Raw genomic sequence first — 21,293 nt, 5'->3', positions numbered from 1 at the left:
AAGACTTTGCTTTTCAATTCTGTTAATATTGTGAAACAGAGATATATTTGTTAAGCTGTCTCTCTTTAAACTATAACCTGTTACAGGGTCATTTATACACATTTTTCCTTATATAGTACATTCATATAAATTTACCAATCTTGTTGTTACTAATTAAAGGTCCTTGAACACACTATGCATCAACTACGCATTATCAGATGGACTGCTTTGCATTTAAACATGAATGCTGTGACTGTGTTTACCTTTTTTGCACAAATTGCTGAGAATGACAAGCAGTACTGATCTTGGTCTGACAGTACAGAATAATCATTTGCAAAATTTTACGACGTTTTATTTACTTGGTGTTAACAGGAATTACATTTTTGGCATTGAAAAGATTAACAATATCTCCATTAAATTTAATTTAAACCTACAGGCAAACACACAGTAATAAATCATCACAAACCCTGATTTATCACACATGCACACAGCTTTCTACTGTAAACAAAAACACAAACTATAAATGATGCTTATTATACAGACACTCGCAAACAAATAAATACATGTGCATGAAATATTGATTTTTTTAAATTAATTTTATCTGTATATTATCTTATAACATTTCACAAAGAAAAAAATAGTACATTACAGTTTATTTTATCATTATCATTTTGGTTTGTGTAATTTTCTTGTTTTCCCCAAGCTTATCCACATTTTCCCATATGACGCTTGCACATAATATGTAAGTGACTTTGGTTTAATAGTCAGCAGCTGCAAATAAACTTGTTTAAACTTTCACTCTATGAACACTTACTATGAAGCCTGAATTTATAATGTATGAAAAACGTTATTTTGACAGTCCACTTTAAACATTTTACTGACTGTAAGTAACTTTGCAACTACATGTCAACTAGCTGTAATTAGAGTATAAGTAGACTGTCTGCTTAACATCTGCTAACACTTTATTTGTCATTCCACAAAATCGGTGCCTTTTGCGTCCCCAAAAAAATAATAAAACATAGAATTAATATAACAACAAATAAATTTGTGATTTAAAAACATAACAATACTATGTATTCTTTCACCAATATTGCATTAAATTAAAGTCAATTAAATATTATTTTAAATAATTTAAGTAATAATTGGCCTGTCCCTCACTATGATTTTTCTTTTTCAGCAGGACTTTTAGTTTGCAAAATGAAGGCAAAGTGATACAAAAATCACATTTGTATATTGTTCTAAATACAGTCAGTCACATTGTTAAGCAATGTTTTTGACAAAAGTATACATTTTTTATATAAAATATAAATCATTTTATTGCTGTCCTCTGATTTAATGTAAAATGTTTCTCTTTTTCCTCTATAATGTTCTATTTTTAATGATTTATGAGGCTTGACTGAGGTGGGGGGTGGGGATCATGCAATGTCAATACTGTTACCATTTTAACAAACAATTATTTAATTATTTAATTATTTAATTATTTAAAGTGTACAACATATGCTTTTGCGAACTTGACTATTAGTTAGCAATTATCAAACTGGTTTGAAATCATCAAACCTGTTACTGTCAGCCCTGTTACTTTTCAGAGTGACAGGTTTTGCTGTTACCATTTTTAAAATGTAAAGTTAAACAATTATTTAATATAATCAATATCTACAAGTAACATTCTTTCAAAGTGTACAACACATGCTTTTGCAAACTTGACTATTAGTTAGCAATTATCAAACTGGTTTGAAATCATCAAACCTGTTACTGTCAGCCCGGTTACTTTTCAGAGTGACAGATTTTGCTGTGGGTAACAGGGATGACATGGATTAGGTGTCACCCTTTTTTAAAATATTGTCTGTGTAAAATTCAAACATTTTGAGCCAATGCCTATATCATTCAGAGTGGTTGACATATGAGCATCAGTTAAATTTTTCATTAGTATTGTTGGTATTGTTACTATTACTATTGTTGTTTTTAATGACTGGGATAAGATGATCAGTCTCAATAAAACTCTTTTTTTTTTTTTCCCGTAACTCATTGTCAATAATTCATCCATATAAATTCAATTACAAACAAGAGCAGCAAGGTGAATGCAGATACTTGCCCCAGTCTTGCGATGTTCAAGAAAGTGAAACCAAATTTCAGAATCAAGATCTTGGTCTGGTTTCAGATGAAAGACTAAGATCTGATCATTTTCTTTGCCTGATTAAACCAGATCAGTATATTTTAAGTTTTGTGAGTGGACACACTCATACAGACAAACAGAAGGAAGCATGATCTAATTATAATACCCTTAAAACATAAGATCTCTTAGAAATGTAATGTACTAATTTAACAATGAATGTCTTTAACTGAAACATTGACTGTTAACTAATGTCCTCCTACATTATTGGCACTACTTTCCTGTTTAACATTGTAAAGCTGCTTTGACACAAAGCGCTAAATAAATAAAGCTAACTTGACTTGACTAATGCAACAATGCCAGGTAAGTACAAAACAATATAATGCCATTCAAAATAGTAAAACTTTACAGTATTATGTATGTGCAGTGTGCTGAAGAATGTGTGTCCTGTGGTCAGTACTGTGATTATGACGTCAATCCTGTTACTGTTATTAATTTCACAAAAATTGCAAAAATGATAGTTGATTCAGCTTTCCAGGATTTTCCATTGTAATTCTAACTATATTTTATTTCGGACAAAACCCTTTTTTAAATATCTCTCTTGTAAAAATATATATTTTATTGGCAGGTGGTCACCGTCCAAAATTAGGATGTTCATCTTAATGACAAATATTAAAAAAAAAAAAAAAAGTGAAACAATCCCAGTGAAGAGAGGGACTAAAATGCTGCTCTAATTCTTATTAGAACTATAGTATAGCAGGGGTGCCCAAACTCGGTCCTGGAGGGCTGCTGTCCTGTAGAGTTTAGCTCCAACCCCAATTAGACACTTCTGAACCAGCTATTCAAGATCTTACTAGGCATACTAGAAACTTCCCGGCAGGTGTGGTGAGGCAAGTTAGAGCTAAACTCTGCAGGATACCAGCCCTCCAGGACCAAGTTTGGGCACCCCTGGTATATAGTAATGCTTGTGTTTGTAACAGGGTTGACAAAAAATACCAAAGCATGTGGTAGAAAAATAGTCGTAAAATAATAAATGACATGAGCCTGAGATGGCACAAAACAATTTCTTGTCATTTTATGATGTCTTCATTTCATGGATATTTAAAAAATGTTGATTGAACTTTTAAGATTTTATTTAATTTTTTTTTTTTTCCAAATGGAAAAGGAACCGATTTCGTGGAATGACCCTTATTATGATGGACATTCTACTGACTATAAGTAACTTTGCAAGTACTTGTAAACTTATTCTACTAACCCTATCCTAACAGTCTACTAATACTCTAATATTCTACTAATACCAATACTCTAATGTGTTATTAATCTCTTATCTTGAGATTGTTTAAGATCTGCACAGTACTGAATCTTATGAGTGATGAGGGAAGGTTGTTTATATAGGAGTGTTTCCTGTGAGGTTTATTTTGAATTTCTCTGTGAGCTGTGAGCTTTTTTTTTTTTTTTTTGATCTTGAACATCATGTATCATGTTACTAAACTGCAGTTTCCACTATCTGTATTATTTTTTTGTTTGTTTGTTTGTTTGTTTGTTTGTTTTTAATTACATTTACAAAAATTGTTGTCATTGTATTTTTTGGGCTTCCCTTTCATAGTAAACTTTAGCCACATCTTCCTAATATCCACACTATCGTTTTCATAGATTTAATATGGGCTGATCCTTTAGTTGACCCATCTTTTGTGTGTGTTTGTCAGTGCGGTTCCCCGAGGTCCCGGTGAACTCCAGACAGCGACGGCCTCTCCAGAAGAACAATCTTTCTGTTTCTCGGGCGCTGCTGCGTTCCAACAGTGATAATAATCTGATGACGCGAGCCATGAGTCCAGAGCAGCTGGCCGCCCACAGCCTGTCACCACAGAAGATGCAGAGAGACCCAAGCGGCCGGGGGAAGATGACGGGCCGTGGCACAAGGACCATCCCAACCAGCCATTCCCTGTCTGTCAGCCTGGAGGATGAGCAGAGTGTTCAGCAAAAATGGTAGGACAGAATTAACCAAACAGAAACAAAGCTTTTCATATCAAACACAAATAACTAAATATTATATCCAGCTAATACATTTAATTTAATTTTTGAAAGGAAATAAAATTTATTCAGCCTTTGCTTAATTATTGTAAAGGTAAATTTATGCAACATTTCTTTACTCGCCTTCAGGACAGGACAACACATCAGTCGACCAACTCACTGATTTACCATCCAATGCAATTTTAACAGATGTGAAGCTGTTTGCACTCTTTGTACAGGGCATTGAATTATGAATGAAGCTCCAGTAAACACAACTAATAAGTGAAACCTGCCTTAATTTCATTTGTTTAAATATTATTGACACAACTATTAACATCACTGTTTACATGTAAGATATATCCATACAATGTGGAGAAAGTTATTGTACAATGTCATATTTTAACAGAATTGTATGGTAATAGTGTCTATGAGAAGAATGGAACAGAGGAGTGCAGAATAACAATTATATTGAACACATCACAGCTGTGGACATGTATAGCCCTGAAATAAACACAGAAAACAACAAAGTGAGAAATGAACATTTTTACAGTTCAAACTTGTCAAACAGATAGACATTATTCAGGCTTTGACAATTTGTGCTTTAGCTAATGTTATAGCGGAAAAAATAATCCGAATAATTAATCAGCATAATGGTCACATACATTTGTTTTATGTTTTTGTTGTTAATTAGCCCATTGTTATGTCTTTGTTTAATAATTTCATTATATTAGTTTTATATATATATATATATATATATATAAGGAAGGAGTTGGTATAAAAATCATTTGGTTGAAATCAATGCATGCACAAAATTTATACTAATACCCATGTTTTCTAATAATGTTTCGATCTACCATACCTACTGTGTCAACTTTCCCTGACAGGTTTTCATATTTTTGCCTTTGCTTTGATGTAATAATTAAGACTTCAAGAATTTATGTTGCTCAGCTGAAGTCTGACTAATTGCATTTAAATTAAGATTCTTGAATCATGTCCTATTGCTTATGTTCAACCATTTCCAGCAGAGGGAGCTCTTCCATGACTTAAAAGACAGTAATAACTGTCTTTTAGTGCTTACTTTTAGTGCTTACTTATAGTGCTTGGCTGTCACTGTGTGTCATATATTCTAATGTTTTATTAACCATTTACAGTGCCAATGGCAGGCCATGGGGCCAGAGCTCCAGGAGGAAGCTGTACAGTGCTGTTCCTGGCCGTCATTTTGTTGTTGTTCGCTCATACCAACCTCAAGCTGGCGGAGAAATCACCCTCCACAAGAATGAAAGAGTCAGAGGTCAGTACGGTTAAATCTCACTGGATCATAAATACAGGACGGAAACTCTCCTCACATTTGAGAATTTGAATCTGAACATGGCTGTAAATTTAACTTTTTTTCATTTCAGTTGTCCATTTTCCCTTCCTTCAGTTGTCTTGTTTCTTGTTTCTTGTCCAGTTCTGAGTGTTGGTGAAGGCGGTTACTGGGAGGGCAGCTGTCGAGGGCAGGTGGGCTGGTTCCCTGCCAAGTGTTTGGAAGAGATTCCTGTCAAACCTGACAAAGAGAGACCAAGTAAGAATCTCAAGAATGTCTGTGTTGAGAAGGGCCATCATTAGGATGTGTCCGTCTTGTAACGTTCTCATCAATCTCATCCTTAGGATGAATTTCTTATGATGTTTTAGTCTTCATCTGCAAAGTTAAAAGCATTTACTGAAGGGATAAATGTACATGTTGTGTTTCTGTGTGTGTTCAGTGATCAGTGATTGTCAGTACACTCTGATTGACTCTATTAATGTCAGATTCCTTCAACTCCTTTCAGATGCTCTTTATCATAAGATGATTTTGAACATTTTAGCAATCTAATTTGGTATAATGTTGTCATTTGTTCACCAGAGAGCAGAATGGAGCGTAGCGACAGGAAAAAACTCTTTAGACATTTCACTGTTGGTTCCTATGACAGCATTGACAGGTAAGACCTAAACCAGACCTGATTGAAAGCATACAGAGGTTCTTTTCAGAGAACCGTCAAGTCACCTTTACTTTTATAATGCTATACAGATTGTTTCTAAGCATGTTCACAATAATAAACAAGAAACTAACAATTAATCATGCATATTTCATAAATTATGACAAATTCATATTCTGCTGTCAAGCAGTTCCAAAGAGCTCTGAAGTTTTGTTCTCATCCGTTGGTGTCAGTGCATCAAATCGATGATCATATAACTGAATATATCATATGTTTTTACAAACAATGATCTCTTATGTCAGAAGATCAAGCTCAATTCATACCTCTATCATGAACTCTTTAATTAAAAACACATCCTCAGACAGTAGACACAGAGGACAGTTAGTCCAGTAGTCCATCATGTCACATCCATGAGATTTATTGTTAAAATCGTTGGCTTGATCTTTTGAGCCTAAATTTAACATTAAGCCATAATTGAAATTATGACAGTGTTGATTCAACATTTTTTTTACAAACAAATAAATACATACATACATACATAAATAAATAGCCCTCATATAGAATGAAACAACACAAAAAGGTTACCAGTAAACCGCAGAGTCACAATTAATTTAATCTTCACATTTACAGATTTACAGATTTATTGGCTGAGGGACACACTGGGGTGGTGGACTGTCAATTTGAATTGAAACTCGTCTGTGCAATCAGAGAGTTTCTTTTTTTAGAGGTATCCAAAATGAAAGACAAAACTGGTCATATATGAGTCTTTGGATGGCTTTTATTATGTAATGCTACATCAGATCGTCCTAAAACTGGCTGAGGGTCACACTGGCATGGTGGAGTGTTAATCTACAACTGGTCTGTGCAATCAGGGAGTGTTTTTTTTTAGAGCTCTCTAAGATCAAAGACAAAACTGGATATATATGAGTTTTAGGAGGTCTTTTATTATGTAATGCTACATCAGATAGTCCTAAAACTGGCTGAGGGTCACACTGGGTGGTGGACTGTTAATCTGAATTGAAACTGGTCTGTGCAATCTGGGAGTTTCTTTTTTTAGAGGTATCCAAAATGAAAGACAAAATGGTCATATATGAGTTTTTGGACAGTTTTATTATGTAAGGCTACATTAGATAGTCTTGAAACTGGCTCAGTGACACACAGGGGTGGGGGACTGTTAATCTGAATTGAAGTTGTTCTGTGCAAACAGGAAGTTTCCTTTTTAGGGCTATCCAAATTCAAAGACAAAACTGATTATAAAAATTTTTATTTTGTAATTGGACATCAGACAGATATTGGGGGAATGACATTCTGGAGTGGTGTACTGTTAATTTAAAGGGAAACATTTTGAGGAAACAGAGTTTTATTTATAATAATAATAATGTGAATTTACATATAAAAATGGTTATTTGTTTATGAAAGGCTTTTATTTTGTTATTTCTCATCAGTTATTTTCATATTATTTGGAAATTCTACACTGAATATTAGTCACAATTTGAGCAACATTTGTTATCAGACTGTTTTTTAAAACAGTTATTTGTTTGCTTGTTTTATTTTAATTTATTCATTCGTTATTCAATATTTATAGAGTAACTGGCTCAATTATAGAAAGCCAAAGGGAGTGGAGTAGAGTACCGGCACTTCTTTTTTTTGTTTGTTTGTTTGTTTTTTCTTTTCTTTTTTTTCCACTTCAAGCACTGTACAACAGCAGCTGTATAATAAACACGGACTCTGTTCTGATAAGTTGTCGGACAAGGGCAGGCCTCGGGCTTAAGCATCTCGGGCCAGGGCTGGGCCCCTGCAGGGCTCTATCGTTTCAATTAAAAGTTCCCCCTCGGCTCGGCGGCCCCCCCAAGCAGTAGAGTACTAGTCGATAAGCAAGAATATTTATATTTTGGTTTAAACGACTAGAAGATACGCTATCCGCTGATATACTTGTGACTTTAAACACAAATGCAGTTTTTAATGCACCTGCTGCACACTTGTGCGCGCGCCTTATGTAAACGCAGATCAGCTGAAGAGCCGCGACTGATAAATGACGCGCGTCTGTGACTCATGCGTCAGACGTCTTTAGTCGTTGCATCTTGTCTCACGCTGCGAGCGTTGAGTTTTTGAGACGGTGTGTGGAGCATCTGAACACGCGTCCGGAGACTCGTGAGTTTAGTCGCTGCGTTCGGACTCTGTTAATGATGGAGATCGAGCGCGTTTTCGATCGCAGTCTCGCACTGAGTGCCCGCGCTCTGTCAGATCATCTTCATTCAGCACGGAAGACATCGAGTGATAGATACCGATGACCTGTCATGATGAACCGCGCGGCGGTGAGGATGAGGAGGATGATGATGATGAAGGGCTTGAATAACGCGCGTCATTTCCTCCACAGTGGCTGTGTGACCGAGCAGAAAACGGTGGTTTTACAGAAGCAGGAGAATGAAGGCTTCGGGTTTGTGCTGCGAGGGGCTAAAGGTGAGACCTTATCCTCATCTTCATCTTCATTATGAAACATTCAGCACTGACCATGTGCTGATAAAAGCACGCTAAGGTTGTCCGTCACACAGACATGAGTAATAAAAATGTGTCATGATGACGAATACACAAGCATTCAGACTGGAAATGATGTTAGAGCTCATGTAGCTGCGAAAAAGAACTTAATTGTATTCAGTGTGCACTTGTAGTGTACTTCAAATCTTAAAAGTATATTTTTGTATTAAAAAAAAAGTAATATTAATGAAATAATAGGCCACTAACAGTAAGTGACTGTTTCTTAAAACACTTAAGTAGACTTTGTAATAATGTAAAATTAAAAGTTTTAAATATTTCAAATGTTATGTATTATGTTTTAATAAACTTTTATTGTTGCTTTAAAGTACACTTATTTTGATACGTTGACATACTAAAGCAAAGGTAAAGTACTTGATTATCATTAATTGTAACTGCATAATTGTAGTGTTATTGGATATTATATTTAAAGTTAACATATTTTAAATGTAATAAATTGTTAATGTGCCATTACAAATATATTTAAATACATGACATACAAGTTTCAACAGAAATTAAATTAAAATAGATTTTAGTTTATTAAAAATGCTTACCAGGACATTCAGCAGTAACTTTAACCATTTTTTCAAGTAATTATGATGATACATATAAAGATGTACTAAAAACCTTAGATTCAGTTCACACTTATGTATATTATTCTAAAGTATATTTATTATTTATTATTATTTTAGACTTTTTAAAATGATAGAAGTGTACTTTTTTCAGAAGGATTGTTATACTGACAATGAATATTTAATCTGTCAAATGGTAAAAACAAAATATATATATGCACAACACATTCAGATCAGAACATAGAGCACAGACACATACACACACACACGTTTTTAAGCCATCTAAACATACTGCCTGTAGGATTCTTATTAATTGTACAGATTAATGTAATCATAGGTCACACAGCTGCAGCCATGACCAAACATACAGCACCTATCTCTAATCATAATCATGAAAGATCAAGTGAAGGGTGTTTTTATAGTGTGCGTAATCTGTATGGCACATTCATATTCTGCTCACAGTATGCGTACTGTACACTGTAAAGCAGTAGGATCTTCCAGCATAGCCTCTCTCCCTGCTCACTGCAGGCTGATTTATGGGAACTGTCAGTTGTCATTGTTGGTTTGTGTAGTCGCTTTCAGAGAGCTGGTGTGTCTCTGCCTAAGGGAAGCAACAACTCAATGAAATCTACATACTCGCACATAAAAAATACATGAAGAGGCTTTTATATTTCAGTAAACACACTTCCATAAAGCTTACCTTTCCCTTTGTGTCCTTGGTAATGTAGTTTGCTTTTGTCAAGAGATTTAATTTGGGGTCCAGTTGTACTTTGAGAGTAGTTGAGAGCATGCAACAGAAATAAATCATATCATATCAAATCATATCAAGTTGGCATCATAACATGAAGGCTCTGTTGTTTTTTGGCTCCCACAGCAGACACACCCATCGAGGAGTTCATCCCGACTCCTGCATTCCCTGCGCTGCAGTACCTGGAGTCTGTGGATGAGGGAGGTGTTGCCTGGCAGATGGGGCTCCGCACAGGGGATTTTCTCGTTGAGGTAAGTATCGTACACTGCTACATATAGCAGTTATCTTTCTTATGCTTCTCTGTAAGGATGGGTATCAAAAGAAATGTACAGATTCCGGTTCCTGTTCTATTTCCCAGTCAAACACAGAATTTTTCTGGTTTCCGTGTTTTCACTATTATACACTGGGGGGCGCTATTACACATCTCCTGAATGAGTCTAGAATGTGCTGATCAAAAACAGACTAGGAAGATGCAGAAACAAGTAATCTCATATATAAGCATATTCATATGAAAAATAATGCGATCATCACACAAAGCCGCATATATATATATACACACACACATATATATATATATATATATAAATGAGCAGATTTTAGCAGATTTTGCATTTATTGAAGATTGCAAATTAAACATGGACCAACTGTAAACAAACTGACTCTTCTGTGCTTCTGTGAAGTGTTTTCCGTTGAATCACCTGCTCCAAATTACAGCAGTTCACGGTGAAAGTATTTTAGACACTCCCAAATGCTGTACATGTGAGAAATTATATTTTAATGATTTAGATTAATAGCTTTTAATTTACTATAAATATAAAAAAGTATTAGAACTAATGTATAAAGTGATTAAAATGACTAACTTTTTTATTTCTTATATTTTCGTTTTAGCTTAGTGTGCACATATATATATATATATATATATATATATATATATATATATTAGAACTAATGTATAAAGTGATTAAAATGACTAACATTTTCTTTTTTTATATTTTCGTTCTAGCTCAGTGTGCACATATATATATATATATGTGTGTGTGTGTGTGTGTGTGTGTGTGTGTATATGTATATGCATATATATATATATATATATAATTCAATTCAGTTGACTTGCATTCATATCTTCTTGCAGTTGCCTTCTCCAAGTTTTCTTGCCTTGTTAATGTATTTAAATTCATATTTTTCCTAACAATCTATTAATCTTAAAGGAAAAGTACATTGCACAGACTCTCTTGTGCGAAGTGAATCAGACCAACTATCTTTATGTAACACGTGACTGGCTGTTGGCTGCAGATGTGTCACTTTCAGGATCATGCACTCCAGGGTTATTCATAATATCCGGCTCAAACCCTGAGTTTACAGAAAACTTTTATAGCAAGTGTTTCATTTTATTTGTTTACTTAATTGTACAGGTAGAGTTCACAGTATATATACTGTAACAGTATTTGCTTAAAGCTAAATTTCAGCCATAGTCCCTGGATGGAAAACACATAATACTGCCCTAAAGAGCAGTGAGCATTCATGAATAAGCATTACAAACAATGTAATATAATGTTAATTTAGATTAACAAAATCTGGTAGATTAGTTTTCTTAATCAAAGTTGTAACAATACTGTAATTCCTTGTCAAACTGTTTTTTCCCCCCTCTTTTCATCACCTCTATTCACAACTTTACTGGTGTACACTTTTTTCTTCTGTCATTTATTATCCTGATAAAGAAGACATCCAAATGAGAACATCTTAACATTTAGGTTGTATTAAGGTAAATTTGGCTGCTTTTTGACTGTTATCATGTTTAAATTTAATTATGTATTTCAAATCACTACTTTTTTTTTTAAATATTCTTGTATTTCAATTTATACTTGCTGCCATATTTAATAGCCATAGGGTTGAAACTGCAATACAAATGTAGGTCGATCTAGCACAAATCAGGTCAAATAACCATATGTTCTTATGGCCTACATATAATATATATACGAGTTAAACCTCAGTAGCCTTTGGTTTGAAATGATCCTGATTCATCTAGAACCCTGTTAATTCTCTGTCTTCTTAAGTGCCCTGATGCCATTTGACTGACTGATTCAGAGGTAGTCCGAACAAGAAAACTGAATCACAAATGGTTTCAGACCATTGCCCGTGGAACAATTTGGGGGTCGGTGCCTTGCTTAGGGGCACTTCAGTCATGGTGTTGAAGGTGGAAAGAGTGCTGTTCATTCACAATCCCCACCTTCAATTCCTGTTGGTGCGGGAATCAAACCAGCGACCTTTGGGTTACAAGCCCAACTCTAACCATTAGAGAGAAAAATCTAAATACCCGATTGCTTTTAAAGTTGTGCAAATGAAGTTCTTAGCAATGCATATTACTAATCAAAAATTAAGTTTTGATATATTTATGGTAGGAAATTTACAAAATATCTTCATGGAACATGATCTTTACTTAATATCCTAATGATTTTTGGCATAAAAGAAAAATCGATAATTTTGACCCATACAATGTATTTTTGGCTATTGCTGCAAATATACATGTGCTACTTCAGACTGATATTATGGTTCAGGGTCACAAATATTCTCTAGTCAGTCTGAGTTCATACACACAGCTGCAAGAATAACAATTCCACTGGAATAAAACATTCAGTAAATAATTCACAAGACCAGGAACATGCATTAGGTAAGTAAACACAAACAGTTTTTGCCTCCTTTTGGACTTACAGCTGCGGTAGTAAACATCTTCCATTCACCTCTTCAAATCCTTCCACTTTAAGCAGCGCTGACATAAGTAATCACTGTTGCTATATTGACCAGTAACATCCTGAGCAGTGTGATTTTTGCTACAGGTCAACCATCAGAACGTGGTGAAGATGGGACACCGGCAGGTGGTAAACATGATTAAACATGGCGGAAATCGACTCGTGCTGAAAGCGGTGACGGTGAGCAGGAATCTCGAACAAGACGACAAAACCCATAAAAAAGGTACTAAACACTCATTGCCCATGTGTAGTTGAGACAAATGATAGATGGAAACAGCCTGTTTTGAGATTCTTATTAGGCCTCCAAATAATAACATTTACATTGTAGTTTATTTTAATCTTATTTACTTATTTTGTTTGGGGTCAGCACACTGTATTTTGATGTAGTTGCAAATCCAGAACAAGCTGAACCATGTTCCTGAGCCACTTTTGTTGTTTATTCATCAGTAAATTATGACTATGACTAAATGCTCAACTTCACAGCAGCAACCTAATATAAATTATATACAGAATAAATTACACAGAATGCAAGAAGATAATATCACAACACTTCCCTCACTGCAAATGTGAGTGAGCTAATGTGACAGTGGTATACTGACAGACACATTTTGTGTTTTTGTAGCACCTCCTCCACCAAAGAGAGCCCCGACAACTGCACTCTCAATGCGATCCAAGTCCATGACGTCTGAACTAGAAGAATTAGGTGAGTTATATCTGATGAATCACTGCTATTTCAATAAGTTCTCTCTTTTGAGTAGTGTTTAAGTCAAGCGCCACTTTTACTATTCCTTTTATTACGTTAGTGATTTGATCAATCCCTAAAGGCTGGTCCATACTAATGCATTGGCATGTTTTCACCCCAAGATCTTAGATAAATGATTGACAGATGACAATTCAGTTATTATAAACTCTATATAATAGGTAAAATCATTATAAGGATGTCATGTCATAATGTGAAAATCAACTATATGTAATCAAGGCTAAGGATGTTCTGTCAAAAGTTCTGTTAAATGAAGTAAAAACTTGAGTGACTTCTCATGTCACTACTATTTTGTACAAAGTGTTGTCCATATTTCTTATTTTAAGGTGATTTAACAGAGGTTTGTTTTAGTGAAATGTGAAAAATAAGTGTTTTCTTGTAGTTACCTTTTTTTCCTCTTTGTCCTAATATTTAGCTGGATTTAGTCATGCTGCTGTCCATGGCTGTGAAAATGTTTATTGTTTGTTTGTTTACTGCAGTGCAAGCACTAAGAATGTTCCATACGTGGATAATTGCCAAATTTTTGTAGAGAATGGATGCCTGTGTTAGAGATCGAATGCATTTTTTTTACTCCTGTCCCTCAGACATTACTGCCTTTTGCAGATAAAGTGGAAGAGGCTGTGCAGCCACAGAAGTCTGTACATGAAAAAGCCTCATTGGACAAAGTTGCCACGATTAAGCCCCGCCCCTCAAGTCGCTTTTTGGCCACACCCATGGATTTTAATGTAAGTTGCTTAAATATGAGCACCAGTTTAAGATTATAATCATGATGCATAATTCTACATAAAACTGTCTTCATGAAAATGCACACTGGGCTCAGATCAGCAAATCTGTTTTATAGCCATCCTCATCTGAGAGGCCAGGAGTTGCTGTAGTTCCCCCTAGTGTTCCTGGAAGATCCCATGGAAGTTATGTTCGTGTGCCAAAAAGCTCCATGAGAAGACAAAAATCAATTGGTAAATATGCCTTTGCTACTTTAGATGCTCAACTTAAAATGTGAGGATGTAACTGTAAAACAAAACAAAACAACAAAGCTACGCAACTTAATGAGGTCTAAACATGCTGCATGCTTGCTTCTTTCCCAAGGAATTGCAGGAGAAGAAAAGAAATTCCTGATACCTCCACTGCTCAAGTTCACCAGAAGTCTCTCTATGCCTGACACATCTGAGGATATTCCCCCACCTCCAGGCGTCTCTCCTCCATCCCCACCTTACAACCTCAATACTCCTATGTCACAAGGATATGAGCCCAGTCAGCCCATTTACACACAGAACTCAACCGGCAGATGTCACACTATAGACAGAGACCTGGTAGGGTACCATCGGCAGAACTTTGAACAATATGACTGTCAAACTCCTCCTGCTGCCCAGCAAAACATGTGTTCCCATAACAGGAGCCATGTGCCAGAGAACCCATATTCAGACATAGTTGGCAAACCTTTGTATATCCCACCAAAACCAGCTCGTAGAAAGGGTATATTGGTAAAGCAGCCAAATGTTGAGGATAGCCCTGAGAAAACCTGTTCAATCCCAATACCAACCATTATTGTCAAAGAGCCTTCAACTAGCAGTAGTGGCAAAAGCAGTCGAGGAAGTAGCATGGAAATTGAGACTACCACCTCCGAGCAGCCAGGCCAACTACGGCCAGAGGACAGTCTCATTGTGAACAACCCTTTTGCAGCTGCTATTGCAGGAGCAGTACGTGACCGTGAGAAGCGGCTTGAAGCACGGAAGAACTCCCCAGCCTTCCTTTCGATGGATCTTGGAGATGAGGATACATTTATCCCTACCCCTCGTTTACGCCAGTCTATGTCCATAGATGAAGGCATGTTTGCCAATGATAGGAGTTTACAAAAGTTTATGGCTCCACCGGCTTCTTTATTAGAGGTCAAGCAAATTGGAAGTAGAAGCAACATGACTGAGTTTACCATCCCAGAACCAACAACTGAGCCCCTCACAACACGCACTGGGCGCTGCCCCAATACAGACAGTCCCATCAGTCTCGATGGAAATTTCCAAAACCAGACATCAGGGAAAACTCAAGATGTTTGTTCACCCTTGGCTCTGGGTCTAGCTGCTAGTAATAGAGCTCTGAAGGAGCAAGTGCAACCACCTCTTCCTCCACCTAAAGGAGAACCTCACAAAGCAAACCTCAACCAGCCACTCTTCATAGACACAAAGCTACGATCCAGTATTGAAGCCAGCTTTGTTGCCACAGCTGGGGTGGGTCAAACAAAAGATTGTGGAGATTTGTATAGACATACAAAAGAGTGCAATCACGAAACAGAAAAGGCAAAGGGAAGTAATCCATCTGAGCAGTCGAAGAACACCAATAATGTGTCACAACAGAAGACAGCAGGGCTCCTCATGGTCCACACACAAGATAAGACCAAGTCACAAGTGAATAGTCAGTCTAATAGATTAGAACAAGAAGATTCCCCAGGAATGGAGAGTGCACCTATTGATTCCAATGTCAAACTTGCAGCCCCCAACTCTCAGCCACCTCATACAAGGAACATTGTCAGCTCTGTGGGGGAGCCTGTCAAGTTTCCCTGTAGCATTCCCCCTCCCCCAATGACCTCAGTGGATATTGATGAGGAATTTGACTTAGCTGAACCCTTGCCTCCGCCTATGGAATTTGCCAACAGCATTGATGTACCTGAGGACCAAGTAGCAGAGATTCTCAAGCAGAAAAAGAATAATGTACCAATAGGACCCATGCCTGTTTATCATTCACATGCTTCTACAACTGACAGTGTGGAATCCAAGTGTCTTTCAGGGCTTGTAAACTGCATGACTTCTCACACCTACCCTCCACCACCTCCAGAAATTTTTGAGCCCGTCACAGACTCAGGCATTGAGGAAGCTGACAGTCGTAACAGTGGCGACCCTCACTTTGAGGCCAACAGTACAATTTCCACAGTGTCCAGTATCTCTACTCTTTCATCAGAGGGAATTGATGATTCCTGTATAGCCTATGTAGATGGACAGACTCTGTCGGTGGACCGACCACCTGTTCCACCAAAGCCGAAAATGAAGCCCATAATCAACAAAAGTAGTGCACTTTACAGGGACTCTTTGATACATGAGAGCATAGAGTCCTTCGGACAGCTACCACCAGCCCCTCCTCCACCCCTGGGTTGTGGAGCACAGTCTGAGCTTCGCAAAAAGCTTGCTCAGCAAGGCACTAAACTGTGGGACCCCCATGAGCTTCCGAACCCCCTCTTACCCAATGCAGAATTTAAAGCTAATGTGATAAATGAGCTTAGCTCCAAACTTCAGCAGATGAGCAAGGACAAATTTCCAAAACAGGGAGGGTCACCACCTGCAAAATCCAAAAACACTGGATCAAGGTGAGCAGCACAATAACAGCCTGGTCTGTCCCATGTCCCATTTATTGAAAAAGTACCATTCCTCACAAAATAATCAAATGAAAATAAAAATGTTGTAATAATTAGGACAGTTCACTTGTGGATTAGAACTGGAAAGCTGTGTATATTGATTTGTAGATTAGACACTCCTGGGTTAGATTAAGGACAACATATTAAAAATAAAAGAATAAAATGTACCCAAATGTTCCAGCTATGAAGTAATCTTTTATTGTGGGCTGACCAACTTTCCCTCAGACTTCAGTTCCCATCATGCTCCAGGGCACACCTGCCTGCAATTTTGATTAGCTAGTTCAAGTGTTTGATTAGGGCTAGAGCTAAAGGGAAGTTGTCTCTCCAAGAGCAGGACTGGACAATCTTCCTTTAATGAAATTAAGATGTAACGAGATAAATTGTTGAGAATGTTTGCTAGAGTCATGACCTCTGTAATAATATATGAACTGGGGAATTTACAACACTGAGGAAATTCCATCATGCAGTCCTTCTGTCATTTTTTGCAAGCAGCCATATCACCCTGAAGGGTTGAGCCTGGTCAGTACCTGGATGGGAGACCTCCTGGGAAAACTAGGTTGCTGCTGGAAGAGGTGTTAGTGAGGCCAGCAGGGGGTGCTCACACTGTGGTCTGTGTGGGTCCTAATGCCCCAGTGTAGTGACAGAGACACTATACTGTCAAAGAGCACCGTCCTTTGGATGAGATGTTAAACCAAGGTCCTGACTCTCTGTGGTCATTAAAAATCCCAGGATGTCCTTGGAAAAAGAGTAGGGGTATAACCCCAGCATCCTGGCCAAATTTGCCCATTGGCCTCTGACCATCATGGCCTCCTAATCATCGCCATATTCTGATTGGCTTCATCACTTACATCTCCTCTCCACCAATAAGCTGGTGTGTGGTGGGCGTTCTGGTGCAGTATGGCTGCCGTTGCATCATCCAGGTGGATGCTGCACACTGGTGGTGGTTCAGGAGATTCCCCGCTTCTATGTATAGCTCTTTGAGTGCCCAGGAAAGCGCTATATAAATGTAAGGAATTATTATTATTATTTATCTCATAATCTCTCTATGTTTGCCCAGAAATTGAAAAGTATGTTTTGGTTGCAAACTCTCCATATCTTTATCTCTTGAAGTTTGAGATAGACTAACAAGATAAAAGATTATGATGTCGTTGGATGATGTTGTTGTCTTTTCCTTAATGAGACTCAGTGAGCCCCACAACCTGTTCTGCATCTGACTACTCTTTCTGTATGTGTGTTCTCAGAGAGTGGACGACCCCATCCTCAGGTACCAAATGCAGCAACACTGTTCCCTCAGCAACACAGAGCCACTTGCCCCCTCAGGCTTCCAGTCCAGCCTCACCTCCACCTGAATCTGGTCATAGCTCTACTCTGCCAGGCTCTGCCACCTCCCCTACATTAACAGATGTGTTTAGCCTGCCATCTCCACCCATTGTGAATGCAGAGCAATGCTACAGCCTCAGCTCAGTCAGTAGTCGATCAACATCCCCCCTCACACTGTTTCAGGCTGCTGCTGACAAGCCTTTTGCTGACAAACCTGTTCTGCTCTGGACCAAGCACGATGTAGCCGATTGGCTTGAAAGCCTCAACTTGCAGGAACACAAGAAGGCCTTCTTGGACAATGAAATCGAGGGCACCCACCTTCCCAACCTTCAAAAGGAGGACCTTGTAGACTTGGGTGTCACACGTGTTGGTCACAGGATGAACATTGAAAGGGGTCTTAAACTTCTAATGGACAGATAAAGCACTCGGTACTCGGTATTGGCTTGATCAATCTCTTGTTTTCTTTTTTTCAGTCTAGCTGTGTTGCATCTGTTGGAAATTGTGGGGTTATGTTCTCTGTCTTGTGGCCAGAGGCACAATAAGCACCATGGATGCAGAACTGCACTCAGGAACACTTCTAAGAGGATTCGTTCTTACCATCAAAAGCTTTGTTAAATGTCAGGAGTTTGTCTCATGTAGACAACCCTAACCAGCAGAGCTTGGAGGTCCTTTTTTTTACCTTTTAATACAAATGTCTCCGGGAAATTTCAGATGTTTTCTGTAAGTGTTCTGTATGATGCAGAAAACATGCATACCTAGAAGAGCACTGTTTTGTCTGAGGTTAACTGAAAACTTTAATTTCATTCAGATTTTACCATGAATACATTTTCATACCCTTAATAAATGTTGCGTACATCCACACATTCCAGACATGTGCAAGGGACAGTGGCACTAGTGAAACTGCTCTTTGTCCCTGATGCTTGATTTCCATTAGATTAAATGAGGAGAAGGTAACACAGCTGCATCTTCTGTGTTGTCTGATCCTGATGCCAAAAATAAATGCTACAAAATGCACACAGCTTCCATAACATTTCACCAAATAAAAACAATCTTTTTTGCAATTAATTAATTAAAAAAAAAAAAAAAAGTTCATATAAAACTGATTTGAACAATTTGAAGGTTTATATGAAATTGATATGTTCATGGGAAGTGACGACATTGCAGATTGCACAAATTATAGAGAATAAAAAAAACAAACTCAGGCTTGAGAGGTAGAACATTCTGAATGAGAACTAGTGGTATAGCTCATAAATCAGGTGTAATTAATGTTCTTATCAGATGCCATGGATCACAGAACATCTATAATAGTGCTGCTTCACATTAAAGTAGCGACAGCTTTTTTTTTTTTATGTATTTCCACTTACTGACTGAATGGAGGTGAATCTGAAAGCAAGTTTGCTGAGAATTGCAAAAAAGGGGTGGAGTCATGCGGACTAAATGGTCGAAGTCTGTAATTTCAGTTAAAGAACCAATTGTGACATTTGATCACAGTCAAACTACTTTGAAAAAATGAAAAATATGCATGGATGAATAGTTCACAATAAGATCAATAGCACGCATTTAAATAAATAATTCACCCTATTTCATTATGAATTTGCTTTCTTTGTTAGTAAACAGAGGCTGTATTGAGCAGTTGTTTTATTATAAACATGAAACCATAACCATTTCTTAATCTATAATGTTAGCCAACATATACTATATAAATTGTTTAACTGACTTTTTTTTTTATTTTTGTATGTCACTCATTGCAGTATTGAAAGTGGTAAAGTCCCTGAAATGAGAAATTATGAAATATTTGCCATGACCTGCTGCTGAGATTTTGAGTGGTGACTCTGGAGTTTGAGTGAATATAGAAGAATATTTTTAAAATGTTGACCAGAATTTAAAAATCGCAAGCCTTTTCTGAACAAAGGTTTGCTAATGTACTGCTGCTACTGTGACAATAGACATTTTATAAAATAGATTGCGTACAATAGAGTAAGAGAGTATTTTGGATTTATATAATTATATTGCCTTTTATAAATGTAATTTTAATGTTATTGTTCCCACTTAAGTGTGGTTTGCCAAAAAAAGTAATGTGTTTGAATAAAATGGGTATATTAGTTAGATTCTTAATATAGACAATCCAAAAAGCAATATATTTATACTATGGACATTACATTCTGTATATATTTAGATAATGTAATCATCACACCATTAAACAAGCACAATATTCACCTTATAAAACAGCTGGTTTATCTATAGAATTGCCCCTTATTGTTTGGCTATGATTTTGTCCTATGATTTTAACCTGTTTTGCTTTACTTAGTACATGTAAAGACTTGTGTTTACATTGTTAATGTTGCTGTAAGATCTAAAAATGGAACTAGTAACTCATTACAATGATCAAGAAAATCTATCATAGGAACTGCAAGATTGAGTGCAGTTACACCTTGTATGGCAAACAAATCTGAAAGAAATAAATATCGCTCGAGTTGAGCTCTCTTCCTGTGCGTCAATTTGTCTTACAAACATATGCACTTAATGAAAACTACTATAAGAGAACAGACAGAAAAATAAAGTTTCAAATATGAAGGGTGTTTCTACAAAATTGATTTGTGGGACCAAAAAAAAAAAAAAGTTTACAATACTAGTTTTATTTTTATTTTTTTATTCTTAAATGATATTTCTTATAAAACAGACTTGTAAAGAGAGCCAGTATAGATAAGCACAGATAATTTGTTGAAAAGGTTACTTAACTAAAATTGCAAAACAGATTATGTCATTAGTTGTTGCTAAGCCATTATACAGTATTATCTCCAATGCACCTATGTGGATTGTCATTTGACACCAGATCATTCGATATAATTCAGCAGTCACAAACATAAATGTCATGCACTCACAGAAAGACAGACGTCAATCTGCCACCATGTCCAGCACATTGAGAGCGATTCCAGATGGCCAAATACCCCCACAGAAAATACAAATGAATCAGAACACAGAGAAGCACAAGACAATGCAAATCAGACATACATATTGTTCACGCCACGTAAGACATTAACACCTCATTTTAATACATAACCCTTCAAATACCATCAAAGTGATTTTTATAAATGGTTTCAAACACTGCGATGGAATGTCTGTTCATCCTGTACATAGACTTGATGCAGAATTCTAG

The 21,293-nt window shown here is 36.8% G+C and overlaps 1 protein-coding gene across 1 annotated transcript in view; it reads left to right on the top strand.

The window, feature by feature from the left end:
* shank2a (SH3 and multiple ankyrin repeat domains 2a) overlaps positions 1-20,904 on the top strand; it is a 72,550-nt gene extending 51,646 nt beyond the window's left edge. The window contains exons 11-22 of the mRNA XM_051134828.1: positions 3,796-4,075; positions 5,251-5,390; positions 5,550-5,663; positions 5,985-6,060; positions 8,435-8,517; positions 10,036-10,160; positions 12,744-12,879; positions 13,279-13,359; positions 14,020-14,141; positions 14,258-14,372; positions 14,503-16,768; positions 18,058-20,904. Coding sequence (XP_050990785.1) covers positions 3,796-4,075; positions 5,251-5,390; positions 5,550-5,663; positions 5,985-6,060; positions 8,435-8,517; positions 10,036-10,160; positions 12,744-12,879; positions 13,279-13,359; positions 14,020-14,141; positions 14,258-14,372; positions 14,503-16,768; positions 18,058-18,556 — 4,037 coding nt within the window. The 3' untranslated portion in view covers positions 18,557-20,904. The remainder of the gene's footprint in view (positions 1-3,795; positions 4,076-5,250; positions 5,391-5,549; positions 5,664-5,984; positions 6,061-8,434; positions 8,518-10,035; positions 10,161-12,743; positions 12,880-13,278; positions 13,360-14,019; positions 14,142-14,257; positions 14,373-14,502; positions 16,769-18,057) is intronic.
* Positions 20,905-21,293: the final 389 nt, after the last annotated feature.

This window comes from Labeo rohita, chromosome 18, assembly GCF_022985175.1.
Source record: "Labeo rohita strain BAU-BD-2019 chromosome 18, IGBB_LRoh.1.0, whole genome shotgun sequence".
Lineage (NCBI taxonomy): Eukaryota > Metazoa > Chordata > Actinopteri > Cypriniformes > Cyprinidae > Labeo > Labeo rohita.
The sequence above is the reverse complement of the archived record's forward strand: the minus strand, read 5'-3'. Positions and strand labels throughout refer to the sequence as shown.